Source organism: Hippocampus bargibanti, linkage group LG03 (assembly GCF_051943395.1).
Source record: "Hippocampus bargibanti isolate YZ-2025 linkage group LG03, ASM5194339v1, whole genome shotgun sequence".
NCBI classification, from domain to species: domain Eukaryota; kingdom Metazoa; phylum Chordata; class Actinopteri; order Syngnathiformes; family Syngnathidae; genus Hippocampus; species Hippocampus bargibanti.
The window spans coordinates 8,472,530-8,489,511 of NC_142736.1; the positions used below are offsets into that span (position 1 = coordinate 8,472,530).

General features: G+C 41.3%; 1 protein-coding gene across 2 annotated transcripts; it reads right to left on the reverse strand.

Annotated features, from left to right (window-relative positions):
* Positions 1–415: 415 nt before the first annotated feature.
* LOC148900221 (guanylyl cyclase-activating protein 2-like) lies at positions 416–15,737 on the reverse strand. 2 transcript variants are annotated; one of them, XM_088991798.1, is made up of 5 exons: positions 15,240–15,737; positions 14,988–15,128; positions 12,718–12,817; positions 12,488–12,537; positions 416–8,939 (listed from the first exon to the last, which is right to left on the reverse strand). In XM_088991798.1, exons 1-5 carry the CDS (start codon positions 15,456–15,458, stop codon positions 8,610–8,612), a joined length of 840 nt encoding a protein of 279 aa, XP_088847924.1. In that variant the 5' UTR covers positions 15,459–15,737; the 3' UTR covers positions 416–8,609. The 2 variants fall into 2 exon arrangements, 1 of the variants encoding a protein (XP_088847924.1); XR_016114423.1 differs by lacking the exons at positions 12,488–12,537; positions 12,718–12,817; positions 15,240–15,737 and having other exon boundaries at positions 8,803–8,939; positions 14,988–15,132.
* Positions 15,738–16,982: the final 1,245 nt, after the last annotated feature.

Here is a 16,982-nt window from a genome sequence, read left to right on the forward strand (position 1 = left end):
CCGAGTTGGCGAGAACGCAGCAGTCTCGCGAGGCTTCGGGCGTGGCTACTGTGCATTCAGAGGCATCGGGCGTTGCCAAAAGCATAACATACGCCTCAAACTGCGCTTCACAGATTGATTTTCTGTTCACGTACTCGGCACACGCCTCGAAGCTTCGGCACACATCAATTCTGTAGTGATGGGAATATGAGGCCTTATTAAAGCAATGAGGCCTTCTACCCAAATGGTTACATTTTTGGCGATGAATCATCGGGCCTCACTTGCTACTGCGCCATCATGTGGATAATAAATGTTATGGCAGACAGTGATAAAAGGCTTGTTACTTGAAAGAGTAATTGCTTTACTTTATACATTGACAAACAAACCAGGAACAAGACACACATTTTATTCATTTTTTGTTGAGGGTAAGGTGATCTGTTGGTACCCAATTTCTTTAGAACAAAGTTTACACTTCAAATTTTAAAACATCAGCAAGTAGAATACATTAAAACCAGTGAAACACTGTGTTGTCACAGTAGTTAACATTATATATTCACACTGGTTATTGTAATTTAAAACCTTTTTGCAGAGATCTTTTCAAAATGATCCCAGACAGTGGATGTTCTCTCCTTTTCCGTTGTGAACGGTGCGTCCAATGCAGAACAAATTCCCTTCGTACGTGTCAATTTATACGTTTTCACCGTATTTCATAGTCTTTTTTTTTAGCATTTCAAATAATGTACGGCTGATGGAGAATAATAAGTTATCATATTTAAGTTCCATGCTGTTATATGCTTAGTCAACACTTGTGACACAATTGAAGCACAGACAACCGGGTCAAGCACGTCAACAGACACAGCTTGTTAAACTGTCATCTTCATTTACGAGAGCTGGCCTTGGACAGAATTTAGGACTTGGGAAACTCCTTACCACAGAAAGAGGTCATTAGCCAGGTTACTAATTTATCATTTCATGGAAAACAATGTTTTATTGCTTACAGCTGTTGGTGCTCAGAACATCCGGAGGTGTGGTATTATTATCAAGAAAACTATGTTTTACTAATGCAGGGGTGGGCAAACTTTTTGACTCGCAGGCCGCATTGGGTTCTAAAATTTGACAGAGGGGCCAGGCCAGGAGCATTTGGAGGGATTGTTTGGGCCAGAAATACTAAACCTAAAGCATTAAAGGACAACCGACGCCTCCGGACAAGTTATGTCCATAATTTATAAAATCACTTCAAATGACTTCGACTGAGCGTATTTTACAAAGATTCCACAGCATATAGCTATAGTTTACGTTTTAAGACTCAGCAGGGAACACCCTGAACCGTCTGCCAGCAACTCCCAGGGCACACAGAAACCAACAACCCACACCTAGGGTCACTTTGGAGTGTTCAATCAGCCTGCCATGCGTGTTTATTGTAATGTGGGAGATACATCTGCACTGTGAAGTCAGTGCGCTAACCACTCGACTACCGGGTGTAGCATATGTCACAGTGCTATGTAACATTGTGACAGTGTCGTAAAGCGGCAGTGACGACACACCCGCAGGTAGATGAACAGGTAGCGGCACAATAAAGACGTTGACAAAGCAATGTCCTCTCGTTCCTTCGGACATAACATTGGCGACAAAGTACATCACGCTCCCCCCGGTCAGCAGCCAGTGCCGTGGTCCCGCTGGTATGACTCTTTCACGACATATCTGACATAGATCGGACCAAACAAAGCAAGCGGCTATCAGAATCAGAATCAGAATCAGAATCATCTTTATTGCCAAGTATGTAGAACACACAAGGAATTTGTTTCCGGTAGAACACGCTGCACTAGTATCGTTTTCAAAAAAAACTGCTAAGTGGCACTGTACAGTTCCATTTTGGCTACTGTTGAACTATGCTCTGCGTTGAACTAACTACTATGTTCGGCTATGCTCGTGCACAGCTGATGTCACATCCTGATTGCCGTCAGGTGCGCGCCCCTCCCCTCCCTGTTCCTCCGGCTCGCACTCCTGATTTCCATTCACTTATGTGCTTTCTGACTATAAAAGTCACCCGGTTCGTCTCGGTATTCAACGGTATATTTCCCGTTGTGACTTATGGCATCCACCGTACGCCAGGTTGGTATCGCTCGGTATTTGCTGCACCGTCGTTTGTCTTGTTATTTTCTTTTCCCCCTGCGTGTCTCAGTAAAAGCCTCTTTTGAACCCATTACAGTCTCCATCGTGTATTTTGGATCCAGATCCCTTTTGTCCGACGAGGTCGTTTGCTCTCTCCTTGTGCGGACGTGACAGCTGGGGCAGTGAGGGGCAGCGCATTTTTCATACCCTCGGACCTGCGCTGACATACGGGGATTGTCAGAATCAGAATCAGAATCATCTTTATTGCCAAGTATGTAGAACACACAAGGAATTTGTTTCCGGTAGATGTCTGGCCTTATTGGCCAGACATCCCCCCCGCAGAGCGTGATGGCAACGCACGGCAACGCACGGGCGAGTTGCTACACCACCTCATTGCCGACCTGCGGTGTTCAGCAGGCCTCTGTAAATTCTCCCGTTTAGAAGAGGAGATGATTTGGGATCAATTAGCGGAGCACAGGATTGATCCCAAACTAAGAGAGAAACTGTTACTTTCGTCTGACGACCTCCCACTCTCAAAGGCTGTGGAAATGGTGTTCCAACTGGAGAACGCAGCACAATTCGCAGCTCGGCTCACGAACCCACCCACCCGTTCACACTCTCCTGCATTGGCACAGTTCGTTGCTCCGACTCCTGAATTCCCAGACTCCACCTCCACCTACGACGGTGACAAGATAAATGTGGACAGACGTCAAGGGGCAGACACACGGAGGCCTTGTGCAAACTGCAGGTCTGTCTGGCACCCCACACGTGCACCCACTTGCAAAGCCACCGGACAAAAATGCCAGCACTGCGGCAAGATAAACTACTTTGTCAGGATGTTCCACTCTGCTCCCATGTCAACATACGTTTCACCCCACACACCTGTCCGGCCGTGGCGGACACCATACACTCCGTGGGCTCCTGCGCCAGGCCATTCAAGTGGTATACAGTGGAACTGGATGGAGCGCACGTCGTTTGCGTGACTTCGCGTCCCAGTACCAGTATGCAAAGTCGACCATTGCTACGTGTGGCTAAGGGTGTTTCTGTGTTGTCCAAGCAACGCTCTCAGGCAATAGAAGAGGTTGAAAAACTTCTGTTGATTTGGATTAATGCAAATCAGCTAGCAGTGGACCGTGTGAGTGAGGGTAGTATCGCCGAGAAAGGACGACAAATTCACTTGGATATCATCAAGAGGCAACTACATCAACTACCATCACAAAGGTAAATAAAATGACTTTATCATACAGTACAGTTTATTTCTTTAATTACAATACAATAGCACATTCATTATACATGAAATAAGGTATATTATGTGTACGTTTAATGCTTATTTAGTAGAAAATTATGTTTTATGGGGACCTAGGAACGGATTATTCTCATTTTAATGGTCTCTTACGGGAAATAAATGTTTGGCAGATGAACTTTTCACCTTACACACACTTTCTGGGAACCAATTAAGTTCGTAAGCCGAGGTATCACTGTACTGCACTTCTTAAGACTAACTCTAGAAAAAAAAGTGGTGCTTAATGTTGACACTGAAGCAAGCAGCCCAGAATGTGAAATGATATGCCTCAAGACCTTCCTCCATTTCACAACATCCGCTTTTTCCATTTACAACCAAACCAGTTTAACGGCTAACATTCAGGTGAATAATAAATCAGAATTAATTGTGTTTTGGTGGCACAGTGTTTAGACCAGGGGTGGGCAAACTTTTTGACTCGCGGGCCGCATTGGGTTCTAAAATTTGACAGAGGGGCCGGGCCAGGAGCATTTGGAGGGAGTGTTAGGGCCGGGAATACTAAATCTAAAGCATTAAAGGACAACCGACGCCTCCGGACAAGTTATGTCCATAATTTATAAAATCACTTCAAATGACTTTGGCCGAGCGTATTTTACAAAGATTTCACAGCATATAGCTATAGTTTACGTTCTAAGACTTGCGCTGAATATTCACGAAGTCTTGTTTTCGAGTTGATGACGATCCCCATGTGACGTCACGTTTGGACCGCCCCTGACAGAGAAAGCGACACACAATGCATTTTGGGTACTTTGTTTGGTCTGAAAACTTCGTGTTGATCTGTGTTGATGCCGAAATTAGAAGGAAAACACATACATATCGCCATGGTGTGTGTTGCACCAAGACAACTATTTGATATTCGCTGACACAAATTCCCAGCTGACAAATCAGCCCATTTCCAACGGAGCTTGGGCGCAATCTTCTACATTTTCTGGGTGCTACATTGCTGTCATTGACGGCTCGAATTGATATGGGAGGACTCCTTGAATCAATTGCAAACATTTATGCTTTCCTCTTCAGAACTATTTGAATCAAATTCATAACTGGATGAGTAACAAGAAAACATCTTCTGCGAATCTGAAGCCATTGTTTTGATTCTCGAACAAGGCAAGACGTCTTGGCGTGACATCACGAACAAGGGGGTGGGACCTTCTGAAACTGGCCATGTCCGGATTCATTTTGAAGTCATTTTTATTGGTGTTTTTCATTTAACTAAAAATATCAGCCTGCCTGATTTGGGTATTTTAGATGCTATAAAACGTTTTTCTGATGTCAGTGGAAAACAAAACAAAACAAAAAAAAATGGTGTCGGTTGTCCTTTAAATGTAGTGTGCACAAACCTCATAGCACAGTAAGAACACTACAACCCAATTTATTAACTGTATTTCAAATGTGAAAAATATACCTGATCAGTTAATAAATTTGTCTCAATGAATATGCCGTTTGCATACTATTTCGCAGATACTTGGAGGAGGAAATGGAAATAGATTAAAATAACATATGCACTGTGATTTATCAAGATTGCGTCTGTTTTTAATAAGCTTTCATTGAAGGGGCAAAATTAAAGAAATCAATATTTATTGAAAAATGGAATCACTTTCAACATTCAAAACATATTTTTACATAACGAAATATTCAAGTTCAATAATACCTACTTGTGTTAAATTCCGCCAAATCATAGATGGTTTGTCCTGACCGCGAGCTCAACAAACTCTCCACTGACGCCCTCGCCTTCACGCGCAAACGATACACGTGTACCGTCGCCGAGCACGTAGACATCGGCTACCGGCAGTTGAAATTTGCATACTCGGCACGGCAGCCAATCAGAAGCCTGCTTCTTTCTTCCGGACTTTCGCAAGCGTTATAAAGTCGTGCAATTCCATGTCATTTTCCAAAATAGATGCACAGAACCTCAGCCCAGAAGAAAGATTCAAAAGAAGCTAACAACATATGTGACGCTACAAAACGTAAATTTACATTAAACCGTGATTGTAAAGTGTACGTGAGACTTATGAAAGGGCCTTAGTGGCTCACAGGAAGCAATGCAAACGTTGCATTGTGCACCACAATGACAATCGACTACTGCAGCAAAATCTAAAGCTACGCACATTTACCGTAAATTAAGCACGGTAGCATATGTAGTAGGTACCTTCTTGATTTTAAAAAAAACTTCATCCTTTGTGCAACTGTTTTTTAATGTGTTTAGTTGTCTCATTGTCCTCCAAGTTGTGAAAAATGGGGCAGGCAACCTTTCAGTTATCTGCCCAATTGTCCGCTAACTTTTTGTCATGATTTTCAGATTTTTTTTGACTATAATTTGTGCAAATCCGCGGGCCGGATTAAAAAACCTAACGGGCCGTAATTTGCCCATGTCTGTACTAATGCATCACTTTAATTTGCATGTACTCTCAATAAACAGCTTGGCAGAGGGCCGCAGAATTCAGACATATGTCATGAATGACTGTTTCCTGCCGGCTGTAGGGACAATCTTTCTGGTTCCGAGTCTCTGTCCACAGTGTCTGACTGTCATATCTCTGACATTATGTCGGCTCGTCCGGGATGGCAACGCGTCTCCTGCGGTGAGTGGTCTATGGTGACTGCAAAGTACCGGTGTACCGGCGAAGCCATCAACATTTCCAGAGGACCTCCTTTTCTTGGGGCCAGAAGCCAGGCCTGCTCACCGGGTGAGTCTATCGGACCTGGGCAGGCTCGAGGCCAGAAAGATCGTCGACGAAAATTTAGGTCAGTCTGATTTGCGACAGTACAGCCTTTTGAAGGTTCTGGAAGAATAAAACGACAGTACAAGCCTTTTTTTGGGTCTTGGAAGATAATGAGAGTACAGCCTTTTAAAGGTTCTGGAAAAAAACAAAACGACCGTACCAGCCTTTATGGGTTTTTGAAGATAATGATAGGAAAGGCTTTTGGAGCCTAGAATATTTGAGAGTATTGAATGTTAATTTTGTGGACACAGGGCCTGATCATCCTTGTGTTTGACTCTATTTGCACCTGTGTTGTGTCTATCTGTGTCTCCGTGCGGCTGGAGGCAGAATGCGTCTGTGTGTGTGCCTCTGTGTGGGTGTGTGGGTCTGTGAGCAAATGTTCGAGCTTGACAGTGTCTGTCGCGCGCGGGCTGTTTCCGCCATGATTCTGATTTGAAAGCACTTTTTATTGTACTCATAGATGCTTCACAAGTGCTTGAAATGCTAAATAAAATGTACACCTGAAGACAAGCATACACCAAAATCGATCTAAAAGGAATCATGCGTAAGGAGACTAAAACATTGGAAAAAGCATTGTAGAACACTTCAGTTTTTGAGTGCTGATTTAGAGGAAGAGATGTCGTAGTTTGCATCCCATGAGTCGCGGCGGCTATCTGAAGGCTGGATGCCCCCCAGTTCTGAGTCAGGCTGTGGGGATGTCAAGGAGATTTGTGTGAGAGGATTGGAGGCTGCGGGAGTGTTTTGGTGGAGGTCAGGAAAGATCAGATGGGGCCTTGATTGTGGAGGTATTTATGGGAGTGTGTACAGCATTTTGTGGAAACAGACATGGGAGACGAGAGACTTTTTTTGAGGTAGAAGAATGTGGTTTTGGTAATTTGGGTGATGGGTGAAATGGTGGTAAGAGAGGTGATTATCAATAAGGACTCTAAAGTTGCAACAGTTAGAGGGGGAATTGGGTGCAGTTGTCGATGATATTAAAGTAGGATGAGCAGTTGTTGATGTTGTGTATGAATTGTTTCCTGATGAGAAGAAACGATTTGCCCAAAGAGATGGTAAGAGTTTATGAAGCAGTTAACCCTAAAGCAGTTGTTGGGAGATCAACTCCAATGCTGATTCAGGCTATGTAATTGGGGAAATGTTTAATGTTCAAAGGGAAAGGTAGTAGATTAGTTTTTTTGTTTTTTCTCCACACTAACCACCTTCTTACAGACCGGAAGGGAGAATTCCTGAGTAGAAGAACTACAGGCGGAGTGGCCAGAGACACATGGTTTGTATCAACGCAATGAAGATTCCAGAAGGGGGAAATGGGGTTCATAGAAAACGGTAAGATCGAAATACAATATAGTGACTAGAATCTAGAAATTATATGGTGGTGACCTCGAGAGATAATTTAAATGGGGTGACGCTGTGCCAAATGCGCTACTCAGCTTCGACGGTCACCGTAAATTCCGCCAGGGGTTCCATACCTTTTGAGGTGGAACGTGGCCGAGGGCTCCCCGCTCCATGGAAATGCAAGGACCAGGGCGCTCCTCAACGAATGGTTCCTCATTAAGCAGACATACACTCATTTTGTGTTCTCGTCCATTATTTTCAGGACCAGAATGGACCCTGATGTACCAGGCTGCTACCACAGATGCATCAGGGCTGGTGATGGATGGGGCCACCAGGTGACCAGAGGGCCCAGTCACGCAGCCTCTAGCAGGACTGGGTGTGGAGTCAAACGATGTGGAACTTGTATCTCAAGACTTTTGGATGGATGGATGGAGAGATCTGGATTTTCCCTGCATGCTGAGATAAGATTGCATGCTAATGTACATTTTATCCCAATACTATAGTCGTTCCAGTCCCATGATGAGAAGTATGCGCTCAACGTCACCAGAACAATAGCAAGATTTCCCTTTTTTTTAAAGAAAAATAAATGTTTTTTTGGTATATTGGTTATTATATAATGCCTTCAAATTAAGTTGAACTGTTTCCAAGTGCCCACCGTGATTTTGAAACTGTCATGAATGAGCGATTTGTTGAACAATAATTTAAGACGACACCCCAGTCATATAATCAGACTAATGTGAATGCAACTTTGAAATATATGTTAAAAAGGTGGGAATGATGGAGAATAAGAAGTTATCATATTTAAAAGTTTCATGCTGTTATATGCACAGTCAACACTTGTGACTCAATACACAACTGAAGCACAGGCAACCTGGGCTCAATCAGGTCAACAGACACAGCTTGTTAAACTGTCATCTTTATCTGCGAGAGCTGGCCTTGGACAGAATTTAGGACTTGGGAAACTCATTATCACAGGAAGAGGTCATTAGCCAGGTTACAAATTCATCTGTTCATGGAAAACAAAATGTTTTGTGATGTAAATCTGTTGGTGCTCCGGACGTCCAGAGGCGTTGTATTATAATCAAGAAAACTATGTTTTACTAATGAATTTTCTCCAGTGGCACTGTCTCTAGTCCAGACATCATGACTGGTCTTATACACATTTCCTTTCATTCTAGCTGAACCCTTCTATCACACATCAAACCTGACATTTTTCTCCAGCCATTGCAGCCTGCCTGGACACACTTCTTCACCACTTTTCCACACTCTCCATTGCTCTGGACAGTTGACCCCAAGTACTTAAAATCCTCCACCTTCTTTATCTCTTCTCCCAGTAGCATCACTCTTGTAGTTGGGTCCATATATCCCGTCTTGCTGCGACTGATCTTCATTCCTCTCCTTTCCAGGGAAAATTTCTTCTCTAGTTTCTCCCCCACATGTTTCCTGCTTTTGCTACAGATCAAAATGTCATCTGAAAACATCATCGTCCAAGGAGATTCCTGGGAAAGATGTAAAGAGAGAAATCACATAATAAGATGCCAACACCTCAGTATTCTGACAATTTTATTATGTCTTGTTTGTTATCTTTTCACACACACCCCCAATCCCTCTTGTTTTTTTATTCCAACCCTTTTGCTGCTGTGGCCTGCAAATTTTCCCAATTGTGGGACGATTAAAGGCTTTCTGATTCTTATTCTGATGCATGTTTTTGAAATGTAGGGGGGGGGAATGGAAAACCCACACAGACCCAGGAGACAGATTTGAACTCATGACCTCTGCACTGTGAAGTCTGTGTGCTAACCACTTGACTACCGGGCCGGCCTCAAGCGACACGTTCACGCAGAAAAAAAGTGAATGATGTTGGAGTAATACAAAGATTCAAGATAGGAAAAGGGATATGGTCAATTTTGTGGTAGAGCGCAAATGGCTGTCACACAGAAAAAAAATCCTACCCTGAGCAATTTAAATTTCAAATTGACTATGTTCTACTAGCCATAGAAATGAATGTACCAAATATTGGATTTATGTTGATTTGATTCCTATTCAATGTTATAATAGTGCATTATTTTTAAATGTTTAAAAAAACAGTTATAGTAAAAATACAACACTTATCGTATTTTCCGGTGTCCAACACCGGAGTGTTAGGTGCACCCCCAATGAATGGTGCATTATCAATTTTTTTCCATATATAAGCCACACCAGACATACAGCACACCTTCAATGAATGAAAACATTTTCCAAATATAATATATAAATATATAGTTTTCCAAATATAAGGCACACCACATTATATGACTAGTTGGGGTTACGCACTACTTCTTCTTCAGGGGTAAATGGAGTCGGTGGATGCTGACAGTAGTTGTGAGACCTGTTGTGGCTTACTAACAATTCACATATAAGTCGCACCTGCGTATTAGGTGCAGGGTCATCTTTTGAATAAAATCAAGGCTTTTCGGTGCACCTTATACACCGGACAATACGGTAATTGTTAAAACAAGCTTTTCCCACATTTTCTGGTAGTGGTGTGCCATAGGATTTTTTTTTCAATGAAAGAAATGTGCCTTTCCCGAAAAAGATTGCAAGTAAGTTTGACAACCTGAAGCGACATTTTCAGCTTCCAATTTGAATCTTTTTCGAGCAAGGCACATTTCTTTCATTTAAAAAAAATCCTGTGACACACCATTACCTGAAAATGTGCAAAAAGCTAAATTTAACAATTGAGTGTTGTGTTGTGAAGATCAGCAGTGTTTAAACATTGAAAAATAAGACAAGATAACCCTTATTAGTCTCTAAAAGGTGAAATTCCCAATTCACAGAAGCAAAGTTCTGAAAGGAAAAGGAAAGGAAAAATAAGTATAAAAACAGAACATAAGAGCTGCTGTAAAGGCATCATCACGGCGCATAACGCAATATCACACATTGAATCGGAATCAAATCAACATCAATCCAATTTTTGATGGATTCATTTTTTTATGGTAAGTAAACCATCGTCAATTAGAAATTGAATATCAATTGATAATGATTTGTGAATCACTCCATTCTGTTTTTATTTACATTTTACACAACATCCCAGCTTCATTACAACTGGGGTTTGGAAAAACAACACACATAGTATCCCCACACATACAATTCATAAAAAAAAATCTAACGTCCTATAACCCAAGACAGAGTAAATTGTTTCTTATCTCTTTGTGGCAATGTATGTTGAAGGCTTGATAATTGTCATTGACATTGCAGTTGGAAATGGGGAGTATTTTATATAAATAGTAGGAATCCTATCTTGATCTTTCCTCAAATTTGACCTAAAAAATTGTAAAACAACACAAACCTTTTAAATAGTGGGACAGCTGCACATCAATCACACTGGTACACAGTGATGGGAATAAGTTTAATGTACAGTGATACCTTGGCTTACAAACTTAATTGGTTCCCAGACAGAGTGTGCAAGGCGAAAACTGTGTATCCCAAAAATTAATTTCCCATAGGAAACCATTAAAATGAGAATAATCCGGTCCCAGGTCCCCATAAAACATAATGTTCTACTTTCTAATTTTCTAAGCCTTAAAACTACACAAAATATACCTCATTTTATGTATAATAAATGTTCTATGGTATTATAATTAAAGAAAAAAACTATACTGTATGATAAAGTCATTTTATTTAACTTTGTGATGGTTGTTGATGGCTTGATGGAATGGAGTGATTTTATCAGCATTAAACACTTGATGAGGAATGTAGCCTTCTTTTTTCACCATCTTGAGGAATGATCACTTGGAGTTGATTTCTCTGCAATAATTTTACCTTTTTCCTGATCAATTGTGTTCTGTTTACCTGGGTTGATAGCTTTTTGCATCAAGTGTACAGATGGCTTGTGCGGGTTATTTGTGGAGCCTGATTGATGGGATATTTTATCCTTCCAGTCTACACTCTGCTTTTGAACTACCAGAGTTGAAACAAGTCCAAATTTCACTGTTTTCTAGCCATTTTCTCACCATTTCACTTTTTTTTTGTTTCATGCTCTGTCGTCTCCCTTTCGTGTGTGTGTGTTTTCTCACTCTCTCTCTCTGTCATCTGCCTGTCTCTTTAAAGTTTAACGCCCCACCGCCCCTACTGCTGCGTTCTTGACCAATCACGTGGCTTTAACCGAAGATGCCATTTTGTTTTTGGGAGAACGGCCTCACTCTCTCTCTGACTGTAACCCCCACGCTCCACTGCTGCGTTCTTGACCAATCACGTGGCTTTAAACGAAGACTGAATAGAGGACAAAACAGTCGGCAACCATTTTCTTGTGAGAACAGGCTCATTCGCAAACGACACATCACTCATTGTGGCAACTCCGTGTGTATCCCGAAAAATAGTTTGTATGCCAAGGTAAAATTTTCATAAATGTAACGTTCGTAAACCGAAAAGTTCCTAAGCCAAGGGGTTCGTAAACCGAGGTATCGCTGTACCTACAGAAAAGCACCAGGACAGCATCTACTCTGCAAAAAAGTAGATAAGTGAAAAAAAACAAGAACACTTTCATCTCTGTTGGGGTAATTCGCCATACACACATCTCTAAACAACGCTCGCTAATCTTCCTGATACGTCATATCCTGCCTTCCTTTACATGATGTCGCATTTACATTACGTCACATCCTTTCGTGTCACACACTGCGCGCCGTATAAAATGCTCTCCCTTCTAGTTCGTCGCTCTCTCTATCGCCATGCTCTCTCCTCAAGCCGACACCGCGATGCCTCCGCTCTCTCCAAGATTAAACCAACTGTCATTTCTACACCTGGCTCCCTGATGATTTAACCATCCCCCATCAACACCCGTCGAAGCAATGAACCAAGGGCGAACGATCAAAATAATCCAACAATCTCCATTCTAATTTTTGGCATATTGAAAACGTGAATGGTGCTGCAATCAGGCATTTTTGCAGAACAGAGGACACAGGCGTATACATCAGTATATTGAATGGGTGCATTATGAGTTTGGATTCTTTTCTTGCTGCTCAATAAACCAGTCACAGGGTGTGAAATCCAATTTGAGCTGATCCATTACCCATGGGTCCTTTTCAGCTCCTTCAATAAATTCCTCCAGGGAAATTTGACCTGACCAATGCAGAAAGAAAGTGTGAGTAACACAAGACCGTGATTACATTTATGACTCGGAATTATGATGTGTGTGTGACATTACTCCGTATGTAGTTTCTCAAAGAAAGGGATGTGAAACAACCACTGTTTTCGAGACATTACTCGTTTACAATAAATGGTGAATTGAACACAACTTACTGTCTTTATTTTTGTCCACCTGGGTAAATATTCGATCACATATATCCTCAATGTTCCCTGGAGCACCAGGGTCAGTGTGCTTCTTTAATTTGTAGATAATCTGGTCAGATTAAAAAAACATTCATGGGTTTGTGAATAACAATTACATGCAAATTTTCATCATTTAAATCATCAGCCAAAGACCAGATAGAGCAGACCCATCAATTTGCCCGCAGGGAGACAATTATTCGCCCACAAATAATTGAAAATATATTTTTTTAACTTTTCAATCCAATCAAAACATTGTTAAACTTTTGGCTTTAATTGCAAAGGGCATGTTTTGTGAGGATAGCTAGATAGATAGATCGCTAGATAGATAGTGACATAGAGAGAGAGATAGAAAGATAGAGAGATTGAGAGAGAGAGAAGTAGCGAGATAGAAAGAGAGACCGAGATAGAGAGAGATAGCGAGATAGCGAGATAGAGAGATAGTGAGAGAGAGAGATAGATAGAGAGAAAGAGATAGAGATAGATAGAAGAAAAAGAAAGATAGATAGATAGATAGATAGATAGATAGATAGATAGATAGATAGATAGATAGATAGATAGATAGATAGATAGATAGATAGATAGATAGATAGATAGATAGATAGATAGATAGATAGATAGTGTTGCGTGAAATGTTGTTCTTCCTGGTTCAGCTCTCAATTTGTATAGTCTAAATACAGTAAAGTCTCGTTATATCGATATTCTAGGGAGTCCGAAAAATATCAATATAACCGGGACTATCGATATATCCGACCCTGCGCGCATGTAATTTTCTCCGTGCGTGCATAGAAATAGTATCGTAATAAGCGGGACCATCGATATAACCGATATCGATATAACGAGACTTTACTGTATTAAATCAGCAGGAAGCAAGGTGATATAAAAAAGGAACACAGAGGCACCTCGGTTCTCAAACGCCTCACATCTCGGTGTTCGAAAAATATTCGAGATATTCTTGCTTCAATCGGTGTTCGATACGACGAGCGAAGGTGGGGAGCGCGAAGGTGGGGAGCGCGAAGGTGGGGAGCGCGAAGGTGGGGAGCGCGAAGGTGGGGAGCAAAGGTGGGGAGCGAATGTGGGGAGTTGTTTTGCCTGATTAACACTACGAGGATTCCACTTTCTCAGCGGCTTTCAAAACTCTGAAGTACACTTTTGAGTCAGGGTGTAGTCCGAAGCAGGCTTCTGATTGGCCGCCGGTGCCGAGTATGCAAATTGCCAAACGAACGTTCGAACGTTCGTTTGGCAATTTGCCAATCAGCAGCCAATCAGAAGCATGCTTCGGACTACACCCTGACTCAAAAGTGTACTTCAGAGTTTTGAAACCGCTGAGAAAGTGGAGTCAACGTGGCTCATAAGGATTTGTTACCCCGCTTACTATGCCAAAAAGCAAATGGCACACAAGGGTGCAAAATGATGCAATCCCGGAAAACATAAATTTACGCATACACATCGAAGGAAGAGTCCAGGGGCAAGTTGAGACAATCATATAAATGCCCCGTGTCCGTGATTAGAGAATTGACAGTAGGTGGAGGGTGGCGGGAGAGGCAGCCCCGCCTCCCCGCCGATTCCCCCGTATATATGATCAATGATAACTAGATTTCGATACTAAGTACCAGCTGTGTACGTGTGTACTAATTAACATATACAAATAACTAAACTGCATACATATATGGACTTACTAATTGATAAGAATGAGTAGAAATGAAATAACATGGGATGTTTTTAGCATGTGTATATAACTATTTCTAACAGAGAGAGAGAGAGAGAGAGAGAGAGAGAGAGAGAGAGAGAGAGAGAGAGAGAGAGAGAGAGAGAGAGACAGACAGACAGACAGACAGACAGACAGACAGATTATTGTGTGTCCACCAGGCCACCACATTTTCACTTTAGCTGTACATATGAATGTCTCTCTGTGTCTTTGTTTTGTCATATTGCTGTCATATTGCATCTATGCTGTCATATTATTTGTTATTTAGTTTTTTTTTGTTCTTTTGACTTCAAGACGGCGCCCCGAGAGTGGCTGCCTTTCCAGCAGCTCATGTATTTTGTTTTTCTACTTTCATTCCTTTCATCACTTTGCTGCTGTGAAATGTAAATTTCTCCACTGTGAGACTAATAAAGGCAAATCCAATCCAATCCAATCCAATCCATATGACGTTGTTCTATTTTTTTTTACCAACAAATTAAACTTGAATCAATCACTTGAGCAAAGCCCAAGGACAAAAACAAGTTACATTACAAACCTTGATAATATGTCTCACTTCTCCTCTGTCCAGACGGCCATTCCCATCTCTGTCATATACCTTGAAAGACCATCTTAGTTTGTCCTCCAATTTCCCCCGCAACACGAGATGTACGGCTGCCACATATTCAATAAAATCTAGCTTTCCATCCGAAAAAAGAAAATAAAATACTTATGTCATATTTCATTTCTACTTTGCCCCTAGAAACAAATTAATATTTATTTTACATATTTCTACAGGCTATGGCCTTACCTGATTGGTGTCAAATGATCGAAAAACATTTTCCATGTAGGACGATTCTTCATCTGAGGATTCATTGTTGACCCGAAAAATTTTCTTGAATTCATGCAAGTGTAAATTGCCACTTGGACATTCATTTGCAAACCTACGGTACAGTGCCTGGATGTTTTGCAGGGTAACTTCTGTATCAGTACCACTCTGTGCTTGACCCATTATTTTCAACAAAATCATATAACAATGAGACACCCTGCCCCAAAAAAAGTATCAATGTAAAACTTGTCAAGCAACATCACTATGAATAGTCAATTATTCCTGGGATTTGCACAGAGATTAACCAGTGCAGAATAAATAGAAATGCTTCAAAAAAGTCCCCCGAAATATTATCTTCCAGGATATTTGTCTTAAAAAAATAATATGTATGCCTTGTTCTGGACAAAGTAAAACGACATTCATAATAACGAGTGAAGAATTGGCAGTTTGTTATAAACAGGAGAGCAAATTAGCCTCCGTACAGAAGAGTACACAGAGCTCTCGAGGGGATTAAGGATTACGTCAGGAGGTTTTAGTTCAATGACTAATTCACTGAAGGTTTGTCTGTCCATATTTACTGAGACTAACCAACTAAAAATAGACTAAAAATTCGCCAATCCGCTTGAAAGTTTCCCTTCCCAGATTAGCCCTCCCACCTATATTATTTTGACTAGCTAGGAATAAACAAATAAAATATGTTACATTGCATCAAGGTGATTAAATGTTATCTTAATCAATGTAGCCAATCATGTGCCAGTGGAATCTCTATCTCTTCTGATGTCACTTCCGGACACCCTTGCAGATAAAAATTACAATCTTGTTTGCAGAGTGCGAACCACAGTTAAAGGACAACAACTTCAAATGACTTCTACTGAGTGCATTTTACACAGATTCCACCGCATATAGCTATATTTTACGTTTTAAGACTTGCGCTGAATATTCAGGAAGTCCTGTTTTCGAGTTGATGACGATCCCCTAAATGACGCTGCGGAGGGAACGCCTGTGACCGAGAAAGCGCCACACAATGCATTTTGGGTACTTTATTTTGTCTGAAAACAGCGTGTTGATCTGTGTAGATGGCGAAATTAGAAGAAAAACTACATAAATAACGCAATGTTGAATCGTTGTGTGTCGCAGCCAATTGCGGTAACACGCATAAAGGTGTACGTTTACACAAATTCCCAGCAGACAAATCAGCCCATTTCCAATGGAGCTTGGGCACCATCTTGCATGCATCCATCTTGCATGGATCTGGGCGCCGCATTGGAGTCCAGACGGCTCTTTAATCGATTGCAAACATTTCTGCTTTCCTCTTCAGAACTATTTGAATCATATTCATAACTGGATGAGTAGCAAGAAAGTATCTCCTCTGAATCTGAACTCTCTGAACTCTCAGAAAACTCTCAGAAAATCCCCAATTCGCGGCTCGTTTTGTTGCAGTTTTAGCACATTTTAAGTCATTTTTATTGGTATTTTGCATTTCACTAAAAATATCAGCCTGCGTGTTGTGGGTATTTTAGATACTGTAAAACGTTTTTCTGATGTCAGTTAGGAAACAAAAATTGGTGTTGGTTGTCCTTTAAGGGACATTGCTCACATGCGTGGGAGAGGACCATGAAGACCCCCAAAATATCAACAATGTGTGTTTATTAGTTATCTACCTAGCTATCTGTTTACTGTCTAGCTTGCTTGCTAACTATTAGATATCTATTAGCGAGAGAGCTA

Bases quoted from the DNA above. Each gene is read 5' to 3' on its own strand.
- LOC148900221 (XM_088991798.1), bottom strand. From the start codon at position 15,458: ATGATTTTGTTGAAAATAATGGGTCAAGCACAGAGTGGTACTGATACA. The intron at 15,129-15,239 runs GTAAGGCCATAG...TCGGATGGAAAG, and splicing joins GATCATTTGACACCAATCAG to CTAGATTTTATTGAATATGT. The intron at 8,940-12,487 runs GTAATGGATCAG...CATCTTTCCCAG, and splicing joins GAGCTGAAAAGGACCCATGG to GAATCTCCTTGGACGATGAT.